Source organism: Acanthopagrus latus, chromosome 20 (assembly GCF_904848185.1).
Source record: "Acanthopagrus latus isolate v.2019 chromosome 20, fAcaLat1.1, whole genome shotgun sequence".
Taxonomy (NCBI): domain Eukaryota; kingdom Metazoa; phylum Chordata; class Actinopteri; order Spariformes; family Sparidae; genus Acanthopagrus; species Acanthopagrus latus.
Genome location: NC_051058.1, coordinates 16,669,631 through 16,697,611, shown reverse-complemented (window position 1 = coordinate 16,697,611; position 27,981 = coordinate 16,669,631). Strand labels below are relative to the sequence as shown.

The following is a 27,981-nucleotide window of genomic DNA, read 5'->3' as shown; positions in this document are numbered from 1 at the left end:
AGCGTGGGTCAGCCCAGCGTGTAGGACGTGCAGCAACAAACACACCAGACGACCACACACTGAGCGCTAACTGCGTTTGGGATGTTTCCCCGTTTACCTTGTACACGATGAGGTCGTGCTCGCCGTCCCTCAGAGTCGTGCCGTCGTACCTCATCAGCTTCACGAAAGACAAGGCGAATATCTTCTCTGATTTGTCTTTGGCTGTGGGAGGAAGAAAAGAATAACGTGAGGAAGACAGGAGACGGACAGATGGGAGGAGCGGCTGATGGCTTTTGTTAACATTTGAGATTGACTGTGCTCATGCACAGTGTACTCTCCTGGTTTTTGGACAAACGATGATAATCTCTCGAGTCTGACCTGCTGATTCCAATTTTCCTTTTAACAATTATAACTGACAGCATACACCAATACTTTTGAAACCTTTCTTCAATTAACCTCAGAGTTAATGTGCAATTATTAACCGTAGGCTGGAATGTTTTTAAAAACCGACAATCACAAATGTTAATCTAGGCACTTAAGGCCCTGTGTCAGCTCCAGAGCCGGAACCAGAATCTACTGTTAACTTCTGAAGTCTATATGAACAATAAGCATGCAAGGTGTGAATTAATGGTACATGGTGAAGAGCACCTTGGAGATGCAATGACAGATGAGATTTCCCTTCTCATAAATCATATTTGCCAAATTTAAAAAAAAGAAAAAGAATGAGCCAAATTTTTTTCTCTCCAAGGTTTGGACCAAGATATCTTGTGTGTCCACTTCCTGTTAGCACATGAATAAATATTTGCACTCGGTCCCAGCCCTGCAGCTGTTTGTATATTCCCCCTTGGTTGGAAAAGAGTTTCTCGTTGCTTGTGTGTATGTGCACACACGCATGTGTGTGACTGTATTTGGTGGTGTTGAGGGGAAACGCCGTGTAAACAAGCAAAAGAGTTATGACTTTGTCTTGTAACCAAGCGTTTGGATGGGGCCACATATATCATCATTGTGGATCAACAAGCTCAAATTTACGTGCGGGGAGACATGATTCATGGGAGTATCTTGCGCATTCTATCTGCATAAATCCCCTCATTGGTTTGCTGCCTGCAGCCTCGCCGGTGAATAATTGCTGGGCTGGCTTGAGAGGAACCAGTGGAGGGAAAACACTGTATGCATGCCACCCAGGTGAGAAAAATGATTCGTGACTTTCCTAAGGAGAGCAGCAGACTCGAAACTCTGCATTTAGGGGAAAAAAAGGTCACTTTCAGGACAGAGCTACTTTTTCAAACCAATCAAAGTCAAGTTTGTGTCGAAGCTCTGCACTCTTCCACCTCTAAGGTGGCCTGTCACTCCAGATTTATGGTGAGTGTACTGTGCCAGATCTTAAAGCCTACCCTCTACCCCACTCACCAGGTAGTGGCATAATGACGGATGAAACCCAAGTGAAAAGATGGCGGGGATCTCTTACAGCCACGGCGGCGCCTGTGATAGCAGCCATCAGTCTGATGAGGCCTGACAATGTTGGAGTGGCAGTCTGATGCACTGTGTTAGCGCTGGCCTGATTCTGAACCAGGGGGGGTCGAGACACTGAGCACATGAGCTCGAGCAGTGGCCTTGATGAGCAGCTCTGTCACTCTGCGTTTTGGCTAAAAGTTCAGCACTAGCTAGGAGCAGCGGAGGAAGCAAGGAGGACACTGGCTGATGACTGCAGAGGCAGACGACTATAAGGGACATTTGACAGACCATCCCCCCCTTTGGTTTTCTTCGGAAAACTTTCAGAGAGGTTAAACATTTCTCTTTGGTCCCAGAAAAAAAGCTTTTCCAGTGTGATTAATATCACACGGTAAGAGACTGCAGAGACAGGGGTGTAACTGTCATATGTCTGCACATGTAAACGTAACTGTAAACTATTTCTGTTACAGTCATTAACGCCTTGAGATGAAAGTTTAAGTCTGACACACGATGATAAGGGGGGGGTACATTTTCACTCTTGTCTTCCTTTACTGATGATCAAATGGAGAAACTACATCCAGCAGAATGTTAAACGCGACAGCTCCTAGAGTGTTTTGCAGGCAGCCAGATATCAAAGCGCATTCATCCTTAACTGCTCAGGCTGGAACGACAGAATGTGGCTGGATGCTGAAGAGGCACGCCTGCACAGATGCAGACAATCACAAACGTTGATAGAAATGTATTCATGTGTACAGGGATATCAGCGTCCAGGTGTCACAAACAGGAAAGCACACAGCGTGCACCACACACAAAACCGGTGCGATCAAGCCATTCCACTTCTTCAACACATCTTTTTCTATTGTCTATTGTCTATTGTCAGCGACAAGTTAAATTTTGGCAGCATCAGCATGCCCCTGCAGTCCCACAGTCACTTGAGGTGAGCCAGTTTCTAAAGCAACCGTTACAGCAAGATAACAGCAAGTCACAGAGTTTCAAAGGCATGCCTCGCGACAGCGTTGCAGAGAATGAAGCAAGGTGCCGAGCATGACAAGAAGGTTCTCCAAGTGGATTATAAACCGGCGCTGAACTCTGAGACCTGGCCATTTCCTTCAAACCGCATGCATGCAGGTGAGAGGCAGACAGAGCTGAAGGATTTTGGAGCTGGATGACGACAGCTGCAGATCACGCCACTCTGCCCAATTCTGCTTTGCCTTCTGCGCCATATGAGTTGATTGTTTAATACATATCCACCAGTGTCATGGCTACTATCACCCCTCCAAATTCATTTTCCCTGCCCCACTCCTGCTGCTGGAGGGATGGCCTCGCCATGTGGCAGGCAGATGGGATGGCTGTGCACCAGGTTTCCCTGCCCTCGACACCCCCGAAATTAAAAAGGATGTTAAAAAACAGAAGGACGTACAACACTGGCTGCATTCAGCGAGACACTGGTCCCAATAAACAAACGAGTCCCCTCAGGCATTTTTCACATCCCAGCTGTAGACCCTGACAAGCCACTCCATGACACAGCTTTGTGCAGGGGCAGACTAATGCCTCTGATTAATGTGACAAAGGGTGAGCTTCAAAGTATTTATCACCGCGCAACACATCTGCCCGAGACTGGATATCTTCCATTATTTTTTTGCCGTGGATAGATGAGCGGCTAAATGTGCAGCTGCCGATGTTTGTACTCACAGTCCTGCGATGAGCGGTGGCGAAAGGTGAACCGCAAGTGGCTCCGGTTCACGTCTTCGATGGGAATAGCGACCTGAGGGACAGTAAGGGACAGTGTGAGCAACATACGGCCATGAACACACACTCAAAAGATGATGTAAGGGACAGATGGGAAGCAGAACAAACTCCAAACGCTGTAAAGTGTTAATAAAAGGATCATAAACATGTTTATTGTTACATTATAAAGACATTTATAAGCAGAAGCAGAACTTGTTGGTGGTTTACTGACTGGTTAAGAACCTTAATAAAAGTTTTGTGACAGATTTGTTGTTTATTACAGAATTAAAAACACTTTTATTGAGTTTATGTTTTGTGTTACGTCTGTACCACTGTAAACCTTTTCTAAGTGCTTTGTTGTTTTTTAAAGATTAACGCATACTTTATTCAGCATGAGCAGTAAACCATGCAATTACCAGATAATCATGCTTTACGTAGCTACTGGAAGTAAAAACAATGCCTCATTAGGGTAAATCCTTTATTAAACTAACACCTAATTAGGCAGTAAGAGAAAGGAAACGTGAGAGAGAGGGGTATGAAAGGTCACCAGCTGGGAACAAACAAATGCAAAGGGCCTTTTACACAAATAAAAAAAAAAGAAGAGGGTTGAAGAAGAAGAAGAAAAAGAAAAAGAAGAAGAAGAAGATCATCCTCTGCATTCAACCCACCCCAAGGGTGCAGTGGGCAGCATACAGCACCTGGGTACCAACTCTAATCAATCTATTGTGTAAGTTTTAATGTTGGGGGAAACTGGAGCACCTGGAGAAAAGCCATGCAAGCAAGAAAGAAAGAATACACCACCCCCACACAGAAAGGCCCTGCCAAGGACATAGGACTTTAATATTAAGTGCTAGCCTGTATAGAAAGGGAAGCCACTGGTGAGTGGCGTGGTTTGCAAAAGGGTTAGTTTGATGTAAAAGTGATTTGTAGTAAATGAGCTAAAACGTGCAAAACCACTGGTGTGGTCCTTTTTAAGTGTCACAGATCAATGATTTAATCAAAAATGTAATCTACTGTATGGTTTCATATTCATCGCTCGTTCTGTCTTTACAGCTTCGCGGGAGAATATTCACCACACACCACAGTCCTCAATCTACAAAATTACTGATGATGGAAACCTGCGTTGTGATGAATAATGGATTTAAGAATCATATCAAAGGGTGGCAATGCAGATAAGGCGGAAAAATAATGACTAACATATTACTCAGCATAACAAAAGAGAAATATGAGGCGGTGGAAGGAAGGAAGGAAGGAAGGAAGGAAGGAAAGGACAAACACACCTTTATTGTTTCAAACCAGCGCGGCTGCTTCACTTGGTAGTAGATGACAGACTTGTAATCGTTGATGCCTTCGTCTCCGGCTCCGGGGAAGATCACATTCTGGATATAAAGGAATAAGACACACACACGCGCGAAGTCATCGACCAACCAGACTGGTTATGTGATTATACTGGCACAGTTGTAGGTTTTATTCCAAAGTGGCTGAGTTATAAGTGCTGTGTCAAAACATTTGCACACTAGCAGCTTGTGGAAAATTGACTATTTCATGAAACGGAGTCCCTGGAGCAGAACGCCTAAATCTAGAAGAATGGCCTTTAAAAGTGTGGATGTGCTTTATGCATGAGCACCTGCCTGTTGGCTGCCAATCTCACAACAGCACTGTGGAAATAAGAAATAAATTAGAAATTAATTATTTAAGAAGGAGGGGCAGCAGCTCCCATGCAGCAACGAAGTCGAGGGGAAGTCAGGTGCAGGGGAGCGGACCAGCTGGTGCTGATGAATCCGGCCAAGTAAATTGGTCTTCCTAGTGGGTCCCCTGAGTTACTACAACGGGTCAGGGTGCGTATGTAAAATATTACGCGACCCCCCTGTGGGATTTGGCTCAAGGGATGGAGTGACAGCAGATGGCACGCATGCCTTGTTTCGAATCAATCTGCGCTCAGCCAGCCTGCTCCTTTTCCTCCCACTGCTGCAGATGACTCCCTGGCCTGCTTGTGTGCCGCTGCTAAAATACTCCAACACTAATGGATTCTGACAACCAGCAATTATGAGGAATAACAGGCCCAGTCTCCCCCAGCCACGCCGAGCAGATCTGGGGGGCAGGTGCTAGCTCTAGCAAACTCTGCCCGTTTACTAAAAGATTTGTGACAGCTTCAGATTTTCGGAGATACCAAGAGGGGCGGGGGGCGACCAAGGTCTAGCCGCAGGTTTTGTTGGGGTGTGCTAATATGTCAAGGTGATAAGAAGTCACTGTCCAGACTCTGACTGCACAACATCGCAAATCCTCTTTGAGACAGAGGAAGAAATCTGGAGGGGGTAAAGGACTCCAAGAGTAAGGACAGTGAGGGGATGAGACGGCGTAAACAGAGACAGAAATGGCCACAGAGAAAAGTTACATTTGTAAACCTACTTTTTGCCTCGATGCATCTACTTAGAATTACCTTTTCTCGGGTGCATGAAGGCTACGTCATTCTGTTACATAAATAGCTTGATGTAAACAAAACTTTTTTGAGGCTGTAGTCGTCGTGACTGGAATCTCAGGCAAAATAAAGAGATAGTTTTAAGATCATATTGGAACCTTTTCTGACTTTGAAAGTGACAGACAGGCAGCGACCTTATCTTTCATCTCGGAAGCACAATTTCCTTTTAGCCAATTAAAATCCAGTAAAGAAGAGGGGGAAAATTCACCAATTAGCACTGATCCCTTGGGAACCCAAAAGACGAGACCGAACATTTCTGTGAAAAGATGCAACTCGGCATGCTGACGGGAGCTCCAGCGCTGCACTGACAACACTGCCATGACACCCAGAGATGTGATCGGCGTCACTAGATCACTGTCGACAGCTGTCACTGACTCCGATGATTACAGCCCAGAGGCTCTGACGGTGCAACAGCCTATTCAAAGACAACATGTGTTCTGTAACAACACCATGTAGCTGCTTGTAGGTGATTAAAATGGACTGGCAGAGTTGGCAACTCCGGGCCTGCAACATGAAGGCGCTGCGCTTGTTTTTCACCCGTGTTTGTGAGATTTAAAAAAAAAAAAAATTGTTAATGATGCACTACAAATTATACTGCAATCGCAAACATCCCCAAATAATCACAATGATCATCACTGCTTTCAACGACTCCAGAACTGCATTTACAGTATAATCACCACCGAGTCCTTACGCTTCCTCATCCTGCTGGGCCAAATCACGATGACGCCTCTCAATCTAAGACTAATGTGTGTAATTGAGGCAGCGGCTTGCATCCGATTCAGCGTTCGCAGGAGGTCTTTTCCTAGACCTGGGGTGTGTCACCTCAAATCACTCTCACTGTGAGTACATAAGTATACTGAGTGTAAGACATTATAGCATTAATGCCTTGCAAGAACATATCAGGCGTTGTTTTGTTTTTTTTGCTTCAACGTATGATTTTTTTTTAATGGCTATAGAATAATGACACCATCAGGGTTTGGATTAGTTCGTCATAATTTTGGCATGCACAATATAATTTTGCCAGCAGGCACGAAATCTCACGGAAAAATGAAGGCTGACGGGTGATGCAGTCATTCTGGCAGCCTGACACCATTTCTATCTGTTTTCTCATTTCCATTACGGAGTAAATGAATGAATAAACTCATGTTTCCTCCTCGTGCTGTTGGTAGCTGGGCGATGCAGCAGTTATCTATGCAGCTGCGGTGCCAACAATAATACTACTGAGTAAGGGAGGGAAGAGCTGTCTGTTTCCGCTTTGTTTCACTGCAATGTGTGTCCCCAAAAAACACTGCATTGTTACATCAAAAGTCTCAAAAATAACTCTGCATTAAAACTGGAAGTTCATTGACACATGAGCAACCGACTCCCATGGACACACACCTCCTGCTCCCGTTCTTCCCACATACTCCTCATGTCCAACCGCTCTAAACCTCTCATATCCCCCTGTTAACTGATGTGGCCTCTGCAGAACAAGAGGTAAAGTCAAGTATGGGTGACAATAATTAAACCTCAGTGAAAAGGATCACCGGCAAGAGAGATGAAACAAAAGCTGTATTAGGACATTAGACACCAACGGGTTGTCAGACGATTAGAAAAAAGTAAAAGGCGCTCGGAAGTCAATTAAACACTCTCCAATTCGATGACGATGTGGATTTGTTTGTGTCTTCATGGTTTTCATTAACTAGATACATTTAAAATGACATTCAGATTTTGCAGCTTAACATCATTAATTGCAGACTTTCCTACAAATGCCCCACAAAAGGTTCAAGTTGAAATTAAAATAGTTCATTGCTGACCAGCACAAAAATAAAATGAACCTGTTTCTGCGCCAGAGGCTGCTAAATACATTTGTGATATTTTGACACAGCTCGCAATGAAAAAAAAAAAAAATAGACAGGGGAGAAAATCACCCTCTTAACTTCATTAGAAAAGCTAATTAGACCAGAAGGGAAACGCTTACAGTGGTGGCATGTAACAAAGTATATCTATACAAGTATTGTATCCAAGTCTAATTCTGAGGTGCTTGAGCCTCAAACTTAATTATATCACATTTTTGCTGCTCAATATTTCTACTCAGCTACATTTCAGAGGGAAGTATTGTATTTCCTTATTAAACTGTATTTATAAAACCTTCACTGCTGGAGTTAGGGGGTCCTTTGATTTAAGGTACAAGACAAATGGTCAACTAAGAACAAAGTTGTAAATTGTCTCACAACAAAACTAAAAGGAAAGGCCCCTGAAATAATAAAGTCATTTGGTGCACATAACTCAAAGGTCCAATATTGTATAAAGTCAAATTTCCTTTATATCTTAGTGATTATAAAGCAGGTCTTGGTGCTATATAAATACTGTGAAAGTATCAAAGGACTCAGACCACAGTCTCAACCCCCAGCGTAGGCACGGTTGCAAAAACACTGACAGAGCTGATGCTGAAACACGGTGGACCAAGCCTGCTCAGGTCTGCGAGAACTGACGAATCAGAGCTGACTAGGCTTTTCCAGAGGGGGGACTCAAAGAGACAGGAGCTAAAGTGAAGCAATCAGACGGATGACAAAGGGGAATTAAACTAAGCATCTATGCACTTTTTTTAACACCCTGCAAGTGGCCACTTGACATCATGAGTACTTCTGATACTTTTTATTGTTACTTTACTGACTAGGAGTATTCCCGCCACCACTGACTGCTCATTTCACATCTGTCATCACTTTTTCTGCAACTTTGAAACCATGCCGTCCATATCCCTGTCCACCTGCTTGGGTCTGCAACCGACTCTGAAAGTGATTAAGGTTGATACTTGCAGCGGCGAGCCAGACTTTTGGGCTACTCAATCAACCACAGAGCACAACTACCGCATTCTGTCATTTTATGACGGGTGGCAAAGGCGGTCTGGCCTGTGTATCACACTGCTTTATAGTCCTGGTCAGTTAAGCAGCGTGCTGAGCTGTGTGAGATTAAAGAAAGCTCGCTAAATCACAGACTGTCTGAGAGACCAATCGGCTGTAGCACTTGTGCCCTGAATGCTGAGACTCAGCTGAACCCCAGAAGAAAACAGAAGACGAAAAAAGGGAGCAAGTTAAAATTCTTCCATCGCACCTCCAGTTTCTTGCCGTCCTCGTCATAAACAGACATGGTGACCTCAACGTTTTTGGGTGTGGTCTTGCTCCCCTTGTCAAAATCCCCCTGAACCAGAGTCACGTAGATGTCGTTTCGCACATCACCTTTAAGAAACAGACAGAAGATGTGAGAAAAATCCTCAATTGTACAGTCTTAAGAGCCCAACGATCGCAGATTTATTCATTCATTTTCAATATATATGAATATTACTGCGTAACCCATTACACTTTAGGTGGCATAAGTGGATATTTGGCACCATTTACTTTATGGGTGACTTCAGTCCATTACATAACTAATGCCTTAATCAAACCTTAACGATGTACGATATGTTCTTTTTCTCCCTCACTTACATTTTCTAAAACAGTAGCTGTTAACTCAAAATCACTTCCTGAATGAATGATGTGCTCGACCAATCAGATTCAAAAAGGAGAATTGCAGAGACTTTTTTTTCCCCTGAAACACTCAACCTGGCATGATGATCTCAGGAAAGCCCATCTTGCGAGCCACAGCTGTCGATCGGTCCACCAGGTGCGGGAAGTCCTTCCTGATCTGATGGATGTCTCCGGGGAGCAGCTTCAGAGTCACCCACAGGCCTGGTGACGCATTCAAGGGCAAAGGGAGGGGGACGGACGAGGATAACGTCAGGAGGGGAGACAACAGGAGAGGAGGAAAATACTAAAAACAGACGTCCTCAAGTGGTTTTTCGTCTCTCGGTGACATCTAAAAGCTGCAGGGCCAGACGCAAAATAGAATCTACCCACAGGGATGTATTTAAGAAAACATAATGACAGAAGGAACAAGTGTGTGTTTGTGCTTCTCCTTTCCTTGCTAGATAAAAGTGTGGTCGTTGTGTGTGCATAACTGGAACGAAATAAACCACAAAAGAAAAACAAAACAGCATGTCTGGCATCTATCATACTACGTGCACGTTTTCATTTCATTTCCTTGAAACTCGTCGTTTACTCACTTACTAAACGTAACATTGGGACTGTATTTGGTAAAAAGACAAACAAACCTTGGCTAAAATAGGAAGTGTTACATCTGAGGATGAACACTGGCAGCAAACAAACATAAACAACTGACTCTCCAAAACAAACAGACGCTTGGTTCCTAAATAGGAAAATTTAAAAGGAAAAAAAAAAAAACGCATTTTCTGACCCCCTGCAAAATTCATGAGACTGTCCCCGATGCCCCCCACTTATTCTTAAGGCACTCTTTGTTTTTATGAGAATAAGCGACTGCTATGGTAGAATATTCAAATCAGTATGTAATTCTAATTCTCAGACTTAAATAATTGGTCACAACACCTAAAAGTGTGCGGCTTAAAGGGAAACTCTGCGGCTTTCAATAACTCTTAAACAGAGGACCTTCAGGGGACGTTCGCGGGTCATATTTCCAAACAATTTAACGCCAGCAGCTTGCTTTGCTTTCCTCTTGGATTGGATGGAAAAGCTTTTTCTGCAGACACTGCATGGTGTGCCAGCTCTGCAACCACACTTGATATTCTCTCAGGAAAAAAAACAAAGCGGCGCAGATACATACTTCTGAACAAGGCTGAAAGCAAGGCACCCAATTAAAGCAGTCGTCCTGTAGTGAGCCCCTTCAGAGGCCACCGAAAATGAGCCCCGAAGCTTTACTCACTTTCACTTTGCGGGCCCCATATTGTTATGAGTGACACATCTCTCTCTAGCCAAGCTGGAGGCCTTTTGATATGCGAGCGTGACCGAGGCAGCTGCTCTCAGTGCTCCGCTGTTCCTCCCAACGCGGGTCGGCGCAAACCTGACATTTATCCAAGTACGTCTTCATAGGGCATGACAATACCATGGAGCGCTGACATGTTGGCCCCCTCCCAACGCAAATCCCTAAGATGGCTAATGTTGTTCTTCTACCCCACAGATGTCAAATCACTGATAAGATCGGAGTCTTTGCGGAGGACTCGCCAGCTTAATTAACAGCTGGATTACTTGGATCCTGTAGTCATGGTGATGAGGGCAACTATTTATAGTGTGAGCAGTGATTTATAGTGCGAGCACTTGACAAAGAATTATGTTCTTGTTAGCAAGATGAACAGTTTCAACACCCTGCCAGTGTGTTCGGGGTAATGGTACTTTGTAGGAACAGATCTTAAATGTGGTATGAAAGAAAATTACAGCAGTTCAGTGAGACGCAGTTAACCAATTAGTTAACCACTGAAGAGCTGAAGGAAAAGTGCACATGTTGCCTGGTGAGCTGCTGGCTTGCGGGGACAGTACATGTGAGAGAGGGGCCATGGAAGCTGCACACTCAAACACAGTTTTTCTTAACATTTTGGTGAATGCTGCATCCTTCGAAAAGTTTCCTGATAAGGCAACTTGTAGCAAAAGTCTGGCTTATATGATTAAACATAAAAATGTGTGTTTGTTTTTAGTTTTGTTCTAGAAAAACATTTAGTTAACTGGAAGAAACTGAAGCTAGATTTGAGAAAACTAAACAAAGTAAAACTATATTGGGTACTTTTAAGGTGCAACATGTAAAACTTATTTTAAACCATTCATACATTTGCTCAATGTGTCGATATAATTTCAAGAAATAAGAGTTTTGACGTTGCAATCTACGCTCTGTGTCGTAGGGATATCTGCTGAAGTTAGCATGCTAACCTGCTAGCCCAGCCCAGCCCTTCTCATTATACTACTCTGAGTTGCTACCCACAGCTTACGGCAGCTACATTTAGGATCAGTTAGTGGTTACTATGGTGATATGTCTTCCCCTATTTGTTTGGAGTATGAATTTGAGAGGTGGCCACTTCCCATAAACTGCACCTTTAAAAAAAACAACTGAAATATGATTTAAAAAAATACAGGAAATGTCTTTTAACACATCAAGCATGAAGATACAGGTACAATGAAGTGAATCTTGAGTTCCCTCCTTGGCTCTTGTGTCTGAACCTTGCACTGTACCTTGGCCCTTGTGATTGACCTCTTTGGCGGTGATAACTTTGTTGATGACTGTCTGGAGGAAGTCGTTCTCCCCCGCCACCCTGGGTGAAAAACGGGAGATGTTCAGCTGCTTGTGGCGAATGGCGTCATCCAACGCTAGCCTGCAGTATGCACACAACGGGCAAACACCACAGAGAAGAAGGGATGGCGGAAGAGGGAGGTGGAGAGGGAAGAGTAGGTGGAGAAGGAAGAGGGGGAGGAGGAGGAGGAGGAGGAGGAGGAGGAGCGGGGCAGGAGAGCCACAAAGTGATGGTTGTGAGGAGGGGAGTGGGATGAGAGAAAGAGAGAGAGAGAGAGAGAGAGAGACACACACACCGAAGAGTGATGCGAATACCGTGACAGACACAAAGCCGCTTGTTAGCAGTTAACAGTGAGCAGGATGGGTAATGAAAGAAACACACAGAGAAATCATCGTTTAGGAAATGGTGCCCAGTCAGCATTTACAGCGCCAGTGCAGCAGTGGGAAGCTTGACCCGCCTGGTCAAATGTTTTTTCAATGCCGGTAGCCTAAAACCCATGGCTGTACGCTCCAGAATAGATCCAATCCGAAAAAAAAAAACACACATTCCCACTCTGCTCCAGTGAAAGAACAGACTAAAACATGATACGGTTTGTACCACACGGGGCTTCAGGTGTAGACAGGCTGATTGAGACATACAGGGACATAAGAAAACGGCAGATGTGATCTGGGAAGCCCCACATGTGTGGCAGCTGTGAGAGTAATGTGCTGCAGTACAGAGGACTCTAATCAAGCAGAAGAAGAAGAGCATGAAGCAGAAGACAGTGGGGATGTCAAGATGGAGGAGGCAGTAAAGGATCTCTGTCACTCAGACTCGTCTTCAGTGCCCTTCAACCTTGGCTCCAAAAATCGATCCAAGCCGGGAGCAGAACATGGGACAGCAGAAGTTCAATCACGGGACAAAACATTGTAAGACAACAGAAATGAAGGGCCATCCACACTAAGAACAATAACTCTTAATGATCCAGCTGCGTCGGCTGCTTGAGAAAATGGATATTGATGACCTATTAGTGCCGTCACTGCACAGAGGAACAAAATGAGTATGGCTGAACACAAATCTTATTCATGCTTTCATCTGAGTAAACATCAGTTATCCTCAGAGACATCAGCCCCAAAGACAGGAGGTGTAACTCAGGTAAAATGATGAGTTTAATAAGTTCTGTGCATGGCACCCTGTATATTCAGATGAAGCTCGACTGTTGACATCCTTCTTCAGATCGCTCAGAAAGTGATCAAAGAAATACTGTTTACCACTGTCGTCGCTGTGGTTGGGATGTGGACATCCAGTTGAATCAGAACCATTTTTAAAACAATCAATTTGCCGTTACTGTTATAGTTATCACTCTTGGTGTGGCCGGCCCTCAATTAGATTTTACCTCAAATTTGCAATAGTATAAAACTGATTCCAAAACAGTTGGGACGCTGTGCAAAAAGTCAATCAAAAAATCTGTTTGCTGACAACGGTTATGAAATAGCGCTCCTGAGCCCACGGTGTATTTATACTTTATACAATCATGGGCTTATCACAGTGGTGAATCTCTGCCTATCCTTGCTTGTGAACCGCTGAGCTTTTCAAGAAAGCCTCTTTCACTCCTACTCATGAAACTATCACCTGTTCCAAATGAACCCGTGTCGTGTGGTAAGTCTTCGGAGGATTTCACAACTTTCTCATTCTTTTGCTGCTCCTGTCCCAACTTGTTTGAAAAGCGTTGCAGACATCGAACTTTTCATAAAAATCACTGAAGCTGACGAGGTCTTTGTGCTGTTCAGTTGAGCACATGTCAAAAAAGGATAAGCAAAGTATCACCTTCTGTTTGTTTTATGCCTTACACAGTGTTTCAACTGCATTTAGAATCAGGGTCCTAAAGGATTTGGAACGTGTTTGGATCTGGTTTTGACAGAAGAGTCGGACACAGTGGGGATTTCCTGTCCATCAACTAATCGCTCATCTCAGCACAACATTAAATGTAGCTACAAATGAATTATCTAAATACAAGTTGCTTTGACGAAGTGCCAGAGATGAGGTCAGCTCTGTCTCAGACTTCTAATAAAGGAGTGTCTGGGGGAAAAACAAGAACAACAAACACTATCCATAGGATTTCCATCTCTTTAAGTCCATTTCTGAGAGCCATTTCCATCTCTGTTCGGATGCCAGGAGTCCATCCAAATCACATCACAAACCGTCCCTAAATGGCTCCTTCACTTCCTGCCTCTGCTGGCCTTGAACACACATTCAATAATGATTTTTTTTTTTTTTTTTTTTTTTTAAACCTACACTTCAGAAAACTTCATCATTTAAAAATTCAGTGGCAAATATCCACACTTGGACATAAATAACCTCTTGTTAGATCCTGTTCATCCTCTTCTCACAGGAAGACTCTAATTTCCATGATTTATGCTCACAGATAAAACCGTTAAGTGAGGTGATCTGCCAGCTAAACTGCCAGAATCTGAGGCATTTCCAATTATGCAGGAAATCACGTTAAGGAAAAGGTTACTCTGGCTCTGTACGCAGTCCTACGAGAATGGCAGCAGTTAATGAGATTGCCTTAATTGAGTCACCAGGGAATAAGGGAGGAGAGCTACTGTCTGAAAACCCCCGCTAATCAGGTGTCAGGGATTCAAGACTTTAAAAAAAAAAAAAGAAAATACACCACTGCGTCTTCGACATACTGTACAAAATAATGGAAATAAGTGTAGGAGCAGAAGTACATCAGCGTCGCAATTTTATGCAACATGATCCCCCCCCCAACCTTAAAGGTACCCTGTGCTGCCGAATGTATGGACGTGATTTTGTTTGTGCTGCAGAACAATCCACTTACGGCTGAAATGGGATAAAGTGCTGCTTGTCCTCGTCGTCCATTTTGCCCGTTATGATGTCGGTGACATCCATTACTGCAGGGAAAAACAAGAAGAGAGGGCTGAAACATTCTCAAGGCATGCAGAACATCGCGTGGCTGTGACATACAGATAACTGCGCGGTAAAGCCAAAAAAAAAAAAAAAAACAGAGCCGACGTTGGCTCCCCGTCAGTGAGCACTAATTAAAAAAGGCAGATTGTGGGGGAAGTCAGGTCGGGTTTTCTGTCACCTGCACAGTGTTCACAAGAAGCAGAGGAAAGGAGGAGAACATTCATCTGACTTTACAAGTTTAGTTTTAAGACTGAAGGAAAACCAGCTTAAACTTTACACACACTAAATGTCCTGTCCCTGACCTCTAGTGATTTAACTCACTCTACTGCACTGATTTGCACCGTGCGACGTCAAGAACTGGGTGTGGTCACAGTAAAGGCGCAGTCATACATACACGAACGGAGGAAAAATGATCATCACTTGTAGTTCGTTTGACGCTAAACGAAGCACAAAGCCAATTTGCTCTGTTATAGGTAGTGCTGGCAAGTATTCGCCAATGCCAAGAGAAGTCGAAGACATCTTGTGTCCAGCAGATCAACTTGTAAAATGAAAAAGTTTATCTATTCGTATCATCTGAAGTTGTTACCGAGGGAGAAGGAAAAAGGCACAATTCTAAAGATATCCATGTGATAATTAGTATACTATTTCCCTAAACCATATCAGACATATTTGAGATTTTCTTTCTGTGCCTTGATAAATCTGTAGAGGGGATTCTTTAGTCTTGCATGTGTGACCGTGCCCTGATGCAGAGAGGTGACCCAGACTCTAAACCAGATGCAGACAGGCATTCAAAAACACTGCTTTTCAGTCTTTTGAGTTTCTTTAAACATCTTTTTGTAAACAACAGCAGTAATCTACCATTGGCAGTCCATGAGTACAGTGCTGCAGTCTGACAGTGTAATTTTAGTTTAAAATGGGCTGATGTCACACTGCTAGAGTAGTGAATCCAACATTTCCAAACAAAAGATGCATTAAGCCAGCACTGTTTTCCTTTTTTTCTTTTTTTTCTGCTCTGCTTGCAAATTTGCAGGTTGCCCAAAAACAAACAGGAAAAACATTCTTGAATCGGCTCCAAACTGAAGAGAATGAGAAACAGTGAGCGGTGCTGGTGTGACGGCCTGCACGACTGCGACTCAAAAAAGAGCAAATCTCAAATTTCGGCCCCCGCATCACGCTGTGCCCCGCAGCAGTGATGACGTCCGAACTTAAGCTGTCGCAAATAAGCTTGTCATTTACATTTTCCTTCAAGTGGCGCTGGGGAACAAGACACTAAAATACAGGCGTAACTGTCTCTGTTGGAGAACCGCGGGCAAAATGCCAATCTAATTAGTTTATGAAACACCTGGCAGGTTGCCAACAAGCGATCAATCAAACTCCAATTCTTCTTTCTACTTTAGCTGGATATCTATGAATTTTAGATATCTGCTCATCCAGACAAGGACTTTGGCACAATACTCACTTTGTACTACTGAAAGGCAAAAACAAAGGATCTGTTCTCGAGGCTTAGGGTAAGGGTAACTAAGTCTTAAGATAATCAGCGCCTTCAGAACTACCTGTACATGGGGGGACATTTTGGAACTACGGGTTATCAAAAAGTCTCTGTAGTCTGCTGTACCTGCCACTCCGAAGGGTCTTCTCAGTCCTGACGTCAGCTTCTTGGTGTTGTTGTCTCGTAGCTCCATGCGCCCGACTCTCACAATCTGACACACAAAGCTGATCTTCTCTCTTTTCAGATCTTCGCTGCCCAAATCCTGAGAAGGGAAACCAAAAATCGTATGATTGCACAATTAACGTTTTTAGGCTACAGAAATTCTAAGGTGCACACTAAGAACTGATTTATTAATGGCACTCTCTTGGGCAAGGATGACTTTGTGTCTTCGCCTCAAATTGCTTCGGCGACATCCGTGATTGCGTCCACAGACTCATTTCCTGTGGGCAATACCTTTGGAAACGAGCAAAGTGCTCCCCAGTGGGCGCCCGCTGACCCCTTCCCTCCCTCGGGCTTCCATTAGATGGAGGTGACTGCCTTGGTAAATACATACAGTGGGCCAGGCTCTTTCTGAGAGAGCTTAACAAATACAGGCTCCACAAACAGGCTCCCACATGCTTCATAACATGGCTGAATAAACAGTGGACTACCACAGCCCAGGGAACACACACACACACACACACACACACACAAAGACGGGGACAAACACACTCACCGTGAAGACGGCGCGCAGATTATGAAGCTGGTCTATGTCCTTCACCAGACCTGAGCTTGACCATTTCACCAGGTAGTTTTCGCTGTGAGAGGAAGACACGATAAAAAACACGACTCATACTTAGTCTCAGCAATTTCTCATATTTACACTGAAGCATCTTTGATAAGGCTAATTAAGGCACTTGAGTTGCATTAACTATAGTCTCCTTCAAAGCTGCGGAAGCCTGAATGTTAATCCTGACATCGATCCGCTTGGGAAACAAAATGCATGACTGATGTTGGATGCTAGAGAAACATTCCACAGCTGAGCTGCTCTACTTGTGATAATTTGCTGTCAAAATCCTAAAACAATGGGCAAATCCCTGGGAAGCAGGCTGCGCTTGCTCTGGTCACGTTCTCGCTTGGCATGTGCGTGTCTGTTGGTGTGTGTGTGTGTGCTTACAAGTGTCTGTCAGTGTTTGTACTTGCTGACAGTCAACAGTTCCAGATAACATAACTAAGTCTCAGATGCGAGAGCATTCCAAACACATTAGGTGGCACATAAAAGGCATTCCTTCTCAGTCTTGTGTATGTGAGGGGAACGTCTTAACTCATCACCACTCGATTTAGACATACCAGCAGAATTTGGCCGTGCGTTATGATTGCTATGAGGCATTTCCACCGTACGAGCTACAGTCAAATTCAGAAAAACTTGGGCACAAGCATGTAATCATTTTCCAGTTCTTAAACATGACTGTGCTTGTAAAGGAAGGAAGGAAGGAAGGAAGGAAGGAAGGAAGAAAGAAAGGAAGGAAGAAAGAAAGGAAGGAAGAAAGAAAGGAAGGAAGGAAGCTGAAACAAAAAAGGTGGTACAAAGGAGGAAAAAAAGATGAAAGAAGGACAAATGAAAGAGAGAATGAAAGCGGGAGAGGAATAAAGAGGGAAAGAACCAAAGGATAAAAAGGACAAATGAAAGGAAGCCAGGACGAAAGAAGGAAAACATGCAGCCACGGGTTTACCTGATGAACTTGGACTCCACGGGGTCGTAGAGAGACATGAGCACCTCTGCGTCCTCGCCGATCTTACACACCACATTCTTTAGAGTCACAAAGAGGGCAAACGCCGGCGTGGAGGCAAACTTCGCTTGCCTGCTCAGATCAATATTCTGCTTCTGAGACTGTCGGGAGGGAAAACAGAGGCATTGCATTCAATATTAGACTTCTCTACCATAGCTTTGTGTCACACGCAGGTCGACCTCAGGCCGGCGCAGTTTGAGAAACGAGCCCAGGAGAAGACTGATGTGCGAAGAAAAGAAATACTGTACGTACGTGTGGTTTGCACTCACACACCGGATTACTGGATGTCAGACACAGGCTGAGAGTTTTTCAAAAAAATTTAACAAGAGGCAAATCTTAACAATGTGTTAATCCATCAGAGTCATTATAATATATTCCACACGGGAATAAAAAAAAAACTGTATGTTCTCGTGATTTCCAGAACCGCATCTGCAGTAAAAGGTGGACTGATTCATGCGATACCCTGGACGCCCTTCAAAAATATGCTGGGGCCACATCATTAATATTTATCGCGTTGAACTGGACACTTTCTTATTGCCCATGCATATGCAATGAAGACCTCTGAAAGAAAAGGTCACATAAGATGAGACCACATAACTGCAGGGCACTTAGCGTCTAGCACTCTTACACACTGCCAGCTGACATTCAGGTGAGGGATGCCACCGACACGCCAAGTAAAACAGACAGGGAATCTGGCTGAGCTCCTGACTTTGTGGAGAGGCAGTCAAGCGTCTTTGTGTACCAGGAGTGGCCCAATTTTTTTCCCCCCCTCACTTCTATACTTTATTTGAGCAAATGCCAAAACTCCTTCCGCATGAAACTGCAGGGGCTCCATCTATTTTTTGGGGCATTTTTCTAAGCTTGAAAAGCACTTTGTACGTTCGTTTGATATTCTCTTACCACTTGTCACTGGGCAGGAGTCAAACACTACTGTAGAGGAAATACATTTCCACTGCAGACAACCTCCAGTGTAAATTTACCGGTGTAGCTCTGAACTTTATTGAGACAGTACATCAAAGATAAGTAAAAGCATATTGAGTCTCAGCCAGAGCGTACTTTGCAGGTGTAAAAAGTGTCCCTTGGGTTTACCTTCTCCTCTTGAATCCGGTCCTCAATTTGTTTGGAGGCGGCCTCATGTGCTCTGAACAGGCTGACGGTGCTGGTGAGCTCTGGGTCCAGTATGTTCCCATCTTTGTCTCTGACCACCAGGTCGAGATCCAAGTACCTTGCAAAAAACTCAGGAGTTAATGGGTGGCAGAGGGCGCCGACCGGATGAAAACATACAGGTAAAGACTGTGAGTATGTAGGTGCCTTTGCCTTATGTTCTCCTCATGTATTATTACCCTTTAGCTCTGCCGTTATTCTAAAGCGCCTTTATTTTGTTCAGCCCTTTCTTCAATGGGAAAAAGCACGCTGCCAACATGCAGTCAGTGCGTTTCCTCACCTCATCACTCCTTGTTTCTGCAGAAGTAAAAGCCATTTCTCTACCTGGGCAAAGGTTTAAAGTTTCATCACAGGAGCTGGATGGAGCCTCACAATTTTCGTTTTTTAACCGATTTTCTAGGCCCACTGCAGACCCAGCGAGAGCTGTCATTTCATGATGGAATACAGTACAGTTAGCTGAAGCTAAATCCCTCCAGTTTGTCCTCAGGCAAAGTGATGACCTGTCATTTTCTATTGACTGACACCGCTGACCTATTCCAACAAGAGTCATTTTACCGGATAGATATGAGGATAAAGGGATATAAGCTGCTGGGAGTGAAGGAGAAAGCTCAAAGCCTCTAAAGACCAGATCCTCACTTGTTGCCGTAGTCTATCTTGGAGGTGACTTTCTGTTTGAGCTCGGTGAGCTCGTCTTGCGGGAGGGTGCCGGAAAGGATCTGAGAACGCCATTCGATGAGGTCGTAGATCATGTCGCGGACGGAGTTGAACATCTCGCGCTTGTCCCCCTGTCAGCGGGAAACAGATGGAGAAAAACCGCAGCTTAGACACAGGAATAATTTTACGAGGGCTACAGTGTCTGAACTGTCCAGTTGTATCTTCAACAGACGGTGCAGGAGAATTATGGTGACCAAAGGTGTTTATTATTAAGAGAATGTGGAATTACCTTGAGCCAAATTCAACAAAATATTTTTGTGGAAAAAAAAACATCAATAGAGAGCCTGACCAATACTATTTATTTAATGCAGATATGTTAAAATATAAAATATATGTGAAAGCAACCCTAAGTTCTTTATATGATCCTCATTAGGTTCCACAAAGTGGTAGCTAATCTTCCTGGGGTACTTAAAAACATAATAACTGCAAAAAGTACAAATTAAAACTGTGCGTTAATCAATCGATGAAATAACTTTATACATAAAAACAAGAAACAACTGTAACTCAAACAAAACTGCGCTTCAAAAAAATGAAATTATATCAATCATGTGTTTGATTATACATTCAGCTTTAGTATCGACAAATAAATGTTTTATATCTGTGAAGACAAGCCAAAATGAACACTCAAAAGTATTTGGTATCATAAATAGGAATAATTAACAAAACTAAATAAGCACATAATATATTTTTACTAAAATAAATAACAAATTAGAAATTGGATAAATTAAAAATAGTTTCATACGACATTAACAAGTAAAACAAAAGCCAAAACTAAAATAATGTATGTGTAATAAGGTCATGTGTTATATATATGCGTTGCCTCATTTCCGCAAAAAATAAATAAATATCTGCATTAGGTGTGTGTGTGCATGTGTGTTTTTTACTTGGCTTGCTTACCACATACAAATCCCTCCATATCGTGGCCCACTCCCGCAGTGTGGTGGTCACCTCCTGAACCAGGGGCAGCTCAGTGGGAATGACTTGCTCCTTGTGCCTGCAGCGACAGCCGACAAAATGTGATTCAGTGTTTTCTGCAGTTTCCCCTCCGCACCGACACACCGACACACCGACAGCGTTAAACATCTCGACTGATAAATTTATACATTTATCTCGCTGCTTTGTTCAAATCCTTTAGTTGGAATTCAGTGAAAGGAAAATCTATTTGTTCCTCAAGGTTCTCGGTTGAATTCAAGGACTTTGATGTTTGGGGGGGTTTAGCTTTTTTTTTTGTCTTTATCTCATTTTTTTGTTTGTGCAAGTAAAATCAAAGAGGACAGATGAAAACAAAACAAGGCCACAAGTTGTGCAACAACAAACGTACATGTCACATCATATCAAGAGCAGACCTTTCCGCTGAGACAACCTCAGAGGCTCTTTACGTAAAACGCAGGAACATCCAACAAGCTTCTTAGTCGTTCAGAAAGGAGGAGAGACTATTTTTATTTCTGCTGATCTCCTCCACTCAAAGCATCTTCTGCCAGTGTAGCTACAATTGCAATATGCATCCTAATTATGTTTGCAACACTGACAGAGCTTTAACAAGAATAAAATAAGTTAGAAACAAACTTTAAACAGTAAATGACTGAGAAAAAAAATCTACAATTTAGTAGAGTTGAATTTAAATTACATGAGTTGACTCATTTAACAAAAATAAACATAAAAAGATCAATTAAAACTCCTCAATTAGCATTCCCAATCAACATACATCCCACATGGTAAGAACAAGCTCACAAAAACTAGCAGATGGTGTAAACTCTGTCCTCTGCTGTAGGCGACTATCTGCTGGTTGACTGAAATATCTTTAAAAATATAAACTGTATTCAGTCCAGTAATTAAGTTTGACTGAAAGCACGGTGTCCTTTAACCCCGACAGTGCTGTCGGCAGTAGTGTGGGCTGCCCATGTGCACTGCGCCTGCAGAGGGCTGTAATCTTACTAAATTCACGTTTAACGGGATGCTGAAAAACGATCACCATCGCCGGGGAGGTTATGTTTTAAGTGGCGTTCATTTGTTGGGCTGGTTGGATTGTTAGCGAGAATTACGCGAAAATGACTGAACGTATTTCCACAAAACTTGGATGGAGGACGGACCTTGGTTAACCTTCCGTCTGGATCCAAATTAAAAGGACAGATCCGGGACTTCTCTCTCACTCTCGTCATAATTGCAGGAGCACATTTTTCAATATTTTTGTTAATTTCTTGGTGAATGGTGCAGGGACCTTGATGAAAAAATGAGACAAACAGAGTGCCATTCTAGTCTGAACATGCGTAAGCCGAGTGCACTGCTGCACAATTTGCTTTGTTATGATTAAATTAAACAGACTCGCGTTTAACAGTATTAGTACCTAGTATTGTATTCACATGTGTTTCCCTCGTAAGATCGCTACTTAAAAAGAGATTGAACCCTTCAACCCAATCCCCCATAATAATGTCATAATCTTACATATAAATTCAACAGAAGAAGAAGCCATCATCTTGTTTGTGAAAAAGAAATTTTATATATACAGTGTATGTAATTCAAAAGTGGAAGTGGAGGATTACTAACCCGCTGCCCTCGACTGTGGCCTCTTTCAGGTGTATGTAACAAGCAGGAAATATGCCCTAGAAGAGGAAGAGATCACAATACAAACATCATTATTTCAAAAACCAGGACAGAAGTTGAACTGCTGAAAAAAACTGAAGCAGTAAAAGAGTGACCTCAGAGTCATTGTTTAAAAGCATACTGACGCTCACCTTTTTGGATTTCCTCCTCAGCCTATGCCCTCTGTACCAGTCTAATGGAGAGGAGAATAAGGTTAAACGTTTCCACCACAGAATACAAATAAATCTTAAAACAAGGTGGTGTTAATCAACAGTTTTGGAACAGAAGTGAAGGGTGAGGCGTATCACTGTTATAATCATTACTGCCATTATCTTACTGAACATGTGTATAAGAATGTGACAAAATAAAAGAGGTACTAGTGATGACAGGTAAGTAGAGTCTCACTGTCAGCTCTGATCACGGCCGTCATCCGTAAAGCCCGTTCTCACCTTCATATGTCTCAAGTATGTGCACCGTGTCTCCGATCTGCAGCGACAGCTCCTCCTCTCCCCGGGCATCGTAGTTATAGATTGCTAAAGAAGGATGAAAGAGACGGGGGGACAATATAAGAAGGAGGAGATATTACAGGAGGAGGGAAGAAAAAAGGCAATAAAAACATTTGGCTCCCTCGTGGCGCTAATTGTGTGCCACTGCAATGTGTAGTAGAGGCATCACACATCCACAGGATGTCCACCCACGCCGCCTGACACAGCGATGGTCGGGCCTGGCACCATCGGAGCTGTAATATCAACACTTTCCTACCACCCACTGAAAAGAAACCAATAATGATGGAGAGCCCTAAAACAGCAATGATGGAATTACAGGACAAACAGATTACATATTCACATATTGTGCTGATTTTTTTCACAAACAAACCAGGTGACAAAACAATGATTATCTTGTTGTCTAGTCAACAGCATATTTTTGTGTGCATTATCTGTATACTTAACAAACAGGGATCAGTGGAGCATGTTACAGGTGCTCCCTGAATTGATGGGTAAATCCCCATCATGCTGGAGAGTTGGATACTGTCGCCAAAAGTAGAAGTGAACCAGCATCTACAGTCAAACAATTAAATGAATCCAGTATATCAACTACTCAGTAAACCAAAATCTGAATTTGCTTGTTTTTTAGATTACTTTAAGACCAAAAAGCTCAATCCGGAAAGATCAGTGTATACAGGAGAAGTGTCGATAACTGTGGATCAGTCACATGAGAACCATTCAACAAATTCAATCTAGTCACATTTAAAAACGAGGAATTGAAGACTGGAGAACCATTTTGCAGCCTTTTGAAAACCTTCTTTTAACTTTTGGTAATGACAAACTAAGTTTGTCTAAGAAACTCTGGTGTTTCTCAATGTGGGGCTCCCGGATATTATACTCTTTAAAGCAACATTATGTAGAAAATGTCATTTTGTGTGATTCGGCGTCCCCACCCATCATTTCGGAAACACCACTGTGGCAAATACAGTTCTCAGGTCTGTAATGATTTGTCAACCATAATGTCGGTGCTAATCACAAACAAAACTCATTACGTTTTCACAAAGTTATGTGATGAAAACAGGTATCTTGAGGTGAACTTGTAACGCTGTGATCCGGCCCTCTCACCGAAGTAACACAGTGCAGTAATAAGTGACACAGACATCATTCACCCTGTTCCAAGACACTGTGCCATCAACAGGATTTTAAGGATGTTGTTTTAAAAGGTCAAAAAGTTATGTAACATTGCTTTAATTACCACAATGCACTCACTGCAAATAAAAACTTTTAGACGGCTGTAAAATAAACAATAACTTGCCAGTCCAGGCTGGGTTTCATTGTCGAATTCACATCTTGGGGTAGAGAGACATATTGTCAGTGCACGACTTGCCTATTTTTGACTGTCAGCAGACGGATAATTTGAGAAAGCTACTATGTGCGGTTGGAGAGAGGTTGACAGACACCCAGTGCTTACATTCAGCTCGATCGGTACCGCACATGTGCAGCAGAGACGAGACAGAGGTGAGATGACTCACTTGCTCACTTCCATCATCACCTCGGAAAAAACACGTATTGCTTTTTTACTTCAGAATGTTATCGATTAAGAACGTGCCGGCCCAAAAGAACTTTCCGTCAAATCAAAATCTTTGTACAAAGTGTTTGTAATACCTTTAAAGCAAACAAACAAAACAGAGAAAACAAAACATGGCAGAAAACATAAATCTCCTTGTCAAAAGTAATGACTCTAATCAGCAGTCAGGAGCACATAAAATGTTTCTCTTGCACTCACAAATCCATTATTGGTCAGACTTAACACACACACACACACACACACACACACACACACCGTCGCATCTTTTGTCACAGCTCCATCAAGATGTCAAGGTCATGTTATAACTGGCTGGTGACTCTCATTTAGCGAGAGGTGAACAACATGTCGCTGTCAAAGCAGCCATGACCGACACCTGTCTATGAGAAGGTACAAGGGCGCCCACATGGCACACACACACACACACACACACACACACACACACACCAGAGCACTCAAAACGTAACCACAACCTATACTCTTGACAGCATGACGGGTGGCCGTGTTGAGAGGACACCCGCAGGCAGAAGTGACACAAATGTGAGTGTGTATGCATGTCGTGCTGGGGGACTGCACGCAGGGCCATTTCAACAGAGGTTTCCAGAGGTGAATGATGGCTTAATTAGAAAAGACCCCTCGCCGCAGGCTATGGAGCCTTCCCAGCATGCTCGTGGCACATCAAGTGAATCGACCACTTTTTCCCACAATCACCTGCCATCACAGGAGCCGATTGTATTTCGTTTCCAGGTGGCACACGGCAAAACATTTCTGTTACCATTTAGCTCTTAAGTTGTTATGGTGGACAATTATCTCGAACAAAAGCGCGGCTGTTTTTGTCGCTTATGCTGCCGGGGTGAAATCGTTTTATGTCCTTTACTCCCACACAGGAGTGGCTGCTGTAACGGATCATCCGAAAGTAAGTGAAGTCAATTGTTTTTTTCATTTTGAAAGTTTTAAAATGTTACGGGTATATTACATTATTATACAAAGCATAAAGCAGTGGCAATTATAAAAGGCCACCATCATTACAGAGAATTCCAATTAGTCAAACAATGTTGTCAGATAATTGAGATATCAAGGCAACATGATGCACAATTTCAAATCCATAGGCTTTACCTAGGGATATAAAATCTGAATTCAAACTTTTCCAATCAAGTCGCCCAATTGTCAGTTCATAATGCACGCAGGCAAGCAGACCTTCATAATCAACATTGTCCAATATAAGGTGGGTTGATTTATTCACAATGTCAACTCATACAATAAGTAACAGTCAACTTAGAAGTGGTTGCCTGCAGTTGTCTTGTCTAATTTAAAACCATCTAGAGTGTTAAATTAAAATAAAAATGTAGATTTACTTCACTCAGAAATTCACTCAGAGAGACAGGTGATTGATGAACAATTTTGCTCATATCAGTGACTGTAGGTCAGGTGTTTTGAATCGAATGGAAGTTGAGCCAGACGAGACCCGAGGACGAGGACTGATGACCTTACCCCTTACTCCACTCTTGTTTGTTTATTATTGAACTTGTCCCGCACTATCACACAGCACACCACCTGCCAATGCCACCAGAAGTACATTCTCAACCTTTGAGAATCAGAGGGAAATTATAAAAATGTATCAAGAGGCAGAGGTGCAAGATGAATGACAGAAGCGCTGTAAATAAGAAAATGTCTCGAGAATAATGGCAACACAAAAACACAGGGAGTCTAGACATGCAGGCTCTCATCGACACCGTCTGGGAGACATTTCATGGCATGTTTGCTTAACACCACCACAAAGTTAAGCCTCAAACATAACCAGGCAATTATGTAATACATCTGACAACTTCTGAAAGTCTGTGTCTGTTGTTCAGCATTTAAAGCTTAAGTCAGGTTAGTGGAGGGCATGAAATGCCATGTGCAGCCTCTTTCATTCAGCCCTACATTGTTTCATTATCAGAGTGTATGTGCATGTACACGTGGATGTCCACAATGCATTTTGCGATCCCCGTGAACAATCCTAGAGCCCAGCGAATCAACCAGAACACGAGCTGCGGCCTGACAATGGAACAAAAAAGGCGCAGGAAATGAATTCAGTGGTACCACACGGGGATACAAAAGGTACCTACAGGGGGAGAAAGCAACAAAACAATCAAAAGGGAGGTGGGATTAATCTGTGGGCAGCCATCAGAGAGCAGCCTAGTCATTGTACAGCGGGTTGGGCTCAATTAAACCATCATTAAGAGTAGCCAGAAAAGCCTCTAAAGCCATCAGCTGCTGCATCTGTGTGTTTTGTTTGGAACTGGGTCGCAGGTCCAGCTGATTCTGCATGTTGTCTGAACGACAGGTGATGCGAGGACACGGGGCAAACAAACGGCTCTGATAGAGACATCATGTTTCACCCAGAAAATGACAAACTGCCCCTGTGATCACTGCCGATGAGACCAGGTCTCATATCAGATGCACGGGAGCTCGGACAACCCTGGAAATCCTCACCGGGCAAGAGGCGCGATCCCAAAAATGAACCAAAAGTGACACCCGGGGACAAATAAATGACAACCATCAAACACAAGCCTTGACATGTGAGGCAGTGACAGCGCAGTTTCACGGAGGAACCAAAGCGATTCTCGTCACGTTGGGGGTTGAATGACAGCTCTGATTACTCATAAACCTGTATTTGCATACCCAAGAGTAAACCGATGTCAGTTCGGAAGCAGTGAGGGAGAGAAAACCCATCAGAGGAAGAAGACGAAGAGGATGAGGAAGTGGACCATATTCTCCCTGGAGAGCCGCATGCAAATCGCTTTTTTCTGGAAATGTGATAAACAGCAGCATCATTTGCTGGGGGCTCATTACCACACACAACCTCTTGCATAAGGCGGTGCAAAAAAACTCACAGAAAACATTATCATCAGAGGAAACGAGTGAGGAATCAGATTAGAGACCTATCCACTTAGCCAGCGCATGTCTACGCCCTCTCAACAATTATAAGCAGCCTCATCTGAACACTGGACTGATTGTAATTCTACACTTTGGGTTCGCTAATAACTTGCACTAATCCACGCAGAGTATAACATATCATTACACTCAGATGATAATACCGTATGTTGATGAAGGAGGGGTGGGAAAAAGGGAGGAAAGAGCTGCACTGAAAAATGCTCACTGGAAAGAGACTGAGCCTCTTGATGTTTTTGTATAAAGTCCCCGTGGGCTGTGCGCCTGGCAAAGAGAGCCAGCCAGGAAATCCCAGACAAGAGGATTCTCCAGGAGGAAAAAAGGCGGAGTGGAGCATGAGGCAACTCTCAGGGTGGTGTGGCTTTTGAATAGTCAAAGAGGGAGAAAAATCCTGCAATGTCTAGCAACTTTTGGATGACGTCAAGCCCCCCCCCCCCCAACTGGGCAAGTCAACACATTTGTGCAACCCGGAAACTCAGTAAACTCAGCACAGTCGGAGTGACAGGGCTACAAGCTAAAACGCCTCGGAACTCCAGCTAGTGCTACAGCATTCAATGCTAACATCAACTTCTGAAATTTTGGCTTCGGGGAAAGTCCTCATTAGGGT

The 27,981-nt window shown here is 43.4% G+C and overlaps 1 protein-coding gene across 1 annotated transcript in view; it reads right to left on the bottom strand.

The window, feature by feature from the left end:
* Positions 1-27,981, bottom strand: part of dock1 (dedicator of cytokinesis 1) — a 200,750-nt gene that overhangs the window by 153,218 nt on the left and 19,551 nt on the right. The window contains exons 2-17 of the mRNA XM_037081415.1: positions 22,820-22,903; positions 22,523-22,563; positions 22,335-22,390; positions 20,688-20,784; positions 19,713-19,861; positions 19,002-19,137; positions 17,856-18,013; positions 16,859-16,940; positions 16,270-16,405; positions 14,566-14,638; positions 11,686-11,765; positions 9,217-9,342; positions 8,729-8,853; positions 4,437-4,535; positions 3,121-3,193; positions 98-201 (exon numbers count right to left, since the gene is read on the bottom strand). Of these exons, the coding sequence (XP_036937310.1) occupies positions 98-201; positions 3,121-3,193; positions 4,437-4,535; positions 8,729-8,853; positions 9,217-9,342; positions 11,686-11,765; positions 14,566-14,638; positions 16,270-16,405; positions 16,859-16,940; positions 17,856-18,013; positions 19,002-19,137; positions 19,713-19,861; positions 20,688-20,784; positions 22,335-22,390; positions 22,523-22,563; positions 22,820-22,903 (1,619 nt within the window). The remainder of the gene's footprint in view (positions 1-97; positions 202-3,120; positions 3,194-4,436; positions 4,536-8,728; positions 8,854-9,216; positions 9,343-11,685; positions 11,766-14,565; positions 14,639-16,269; positions 16,406-16,858; positions 16,941-17,855; positions 18,014-19,001; positions 19,138-19,712; positions 19,862-20,687; positions 20,785-22,334; positions 22,391-22,522; positions 22,564-22,819; positions 22,904-27,981) is intronic.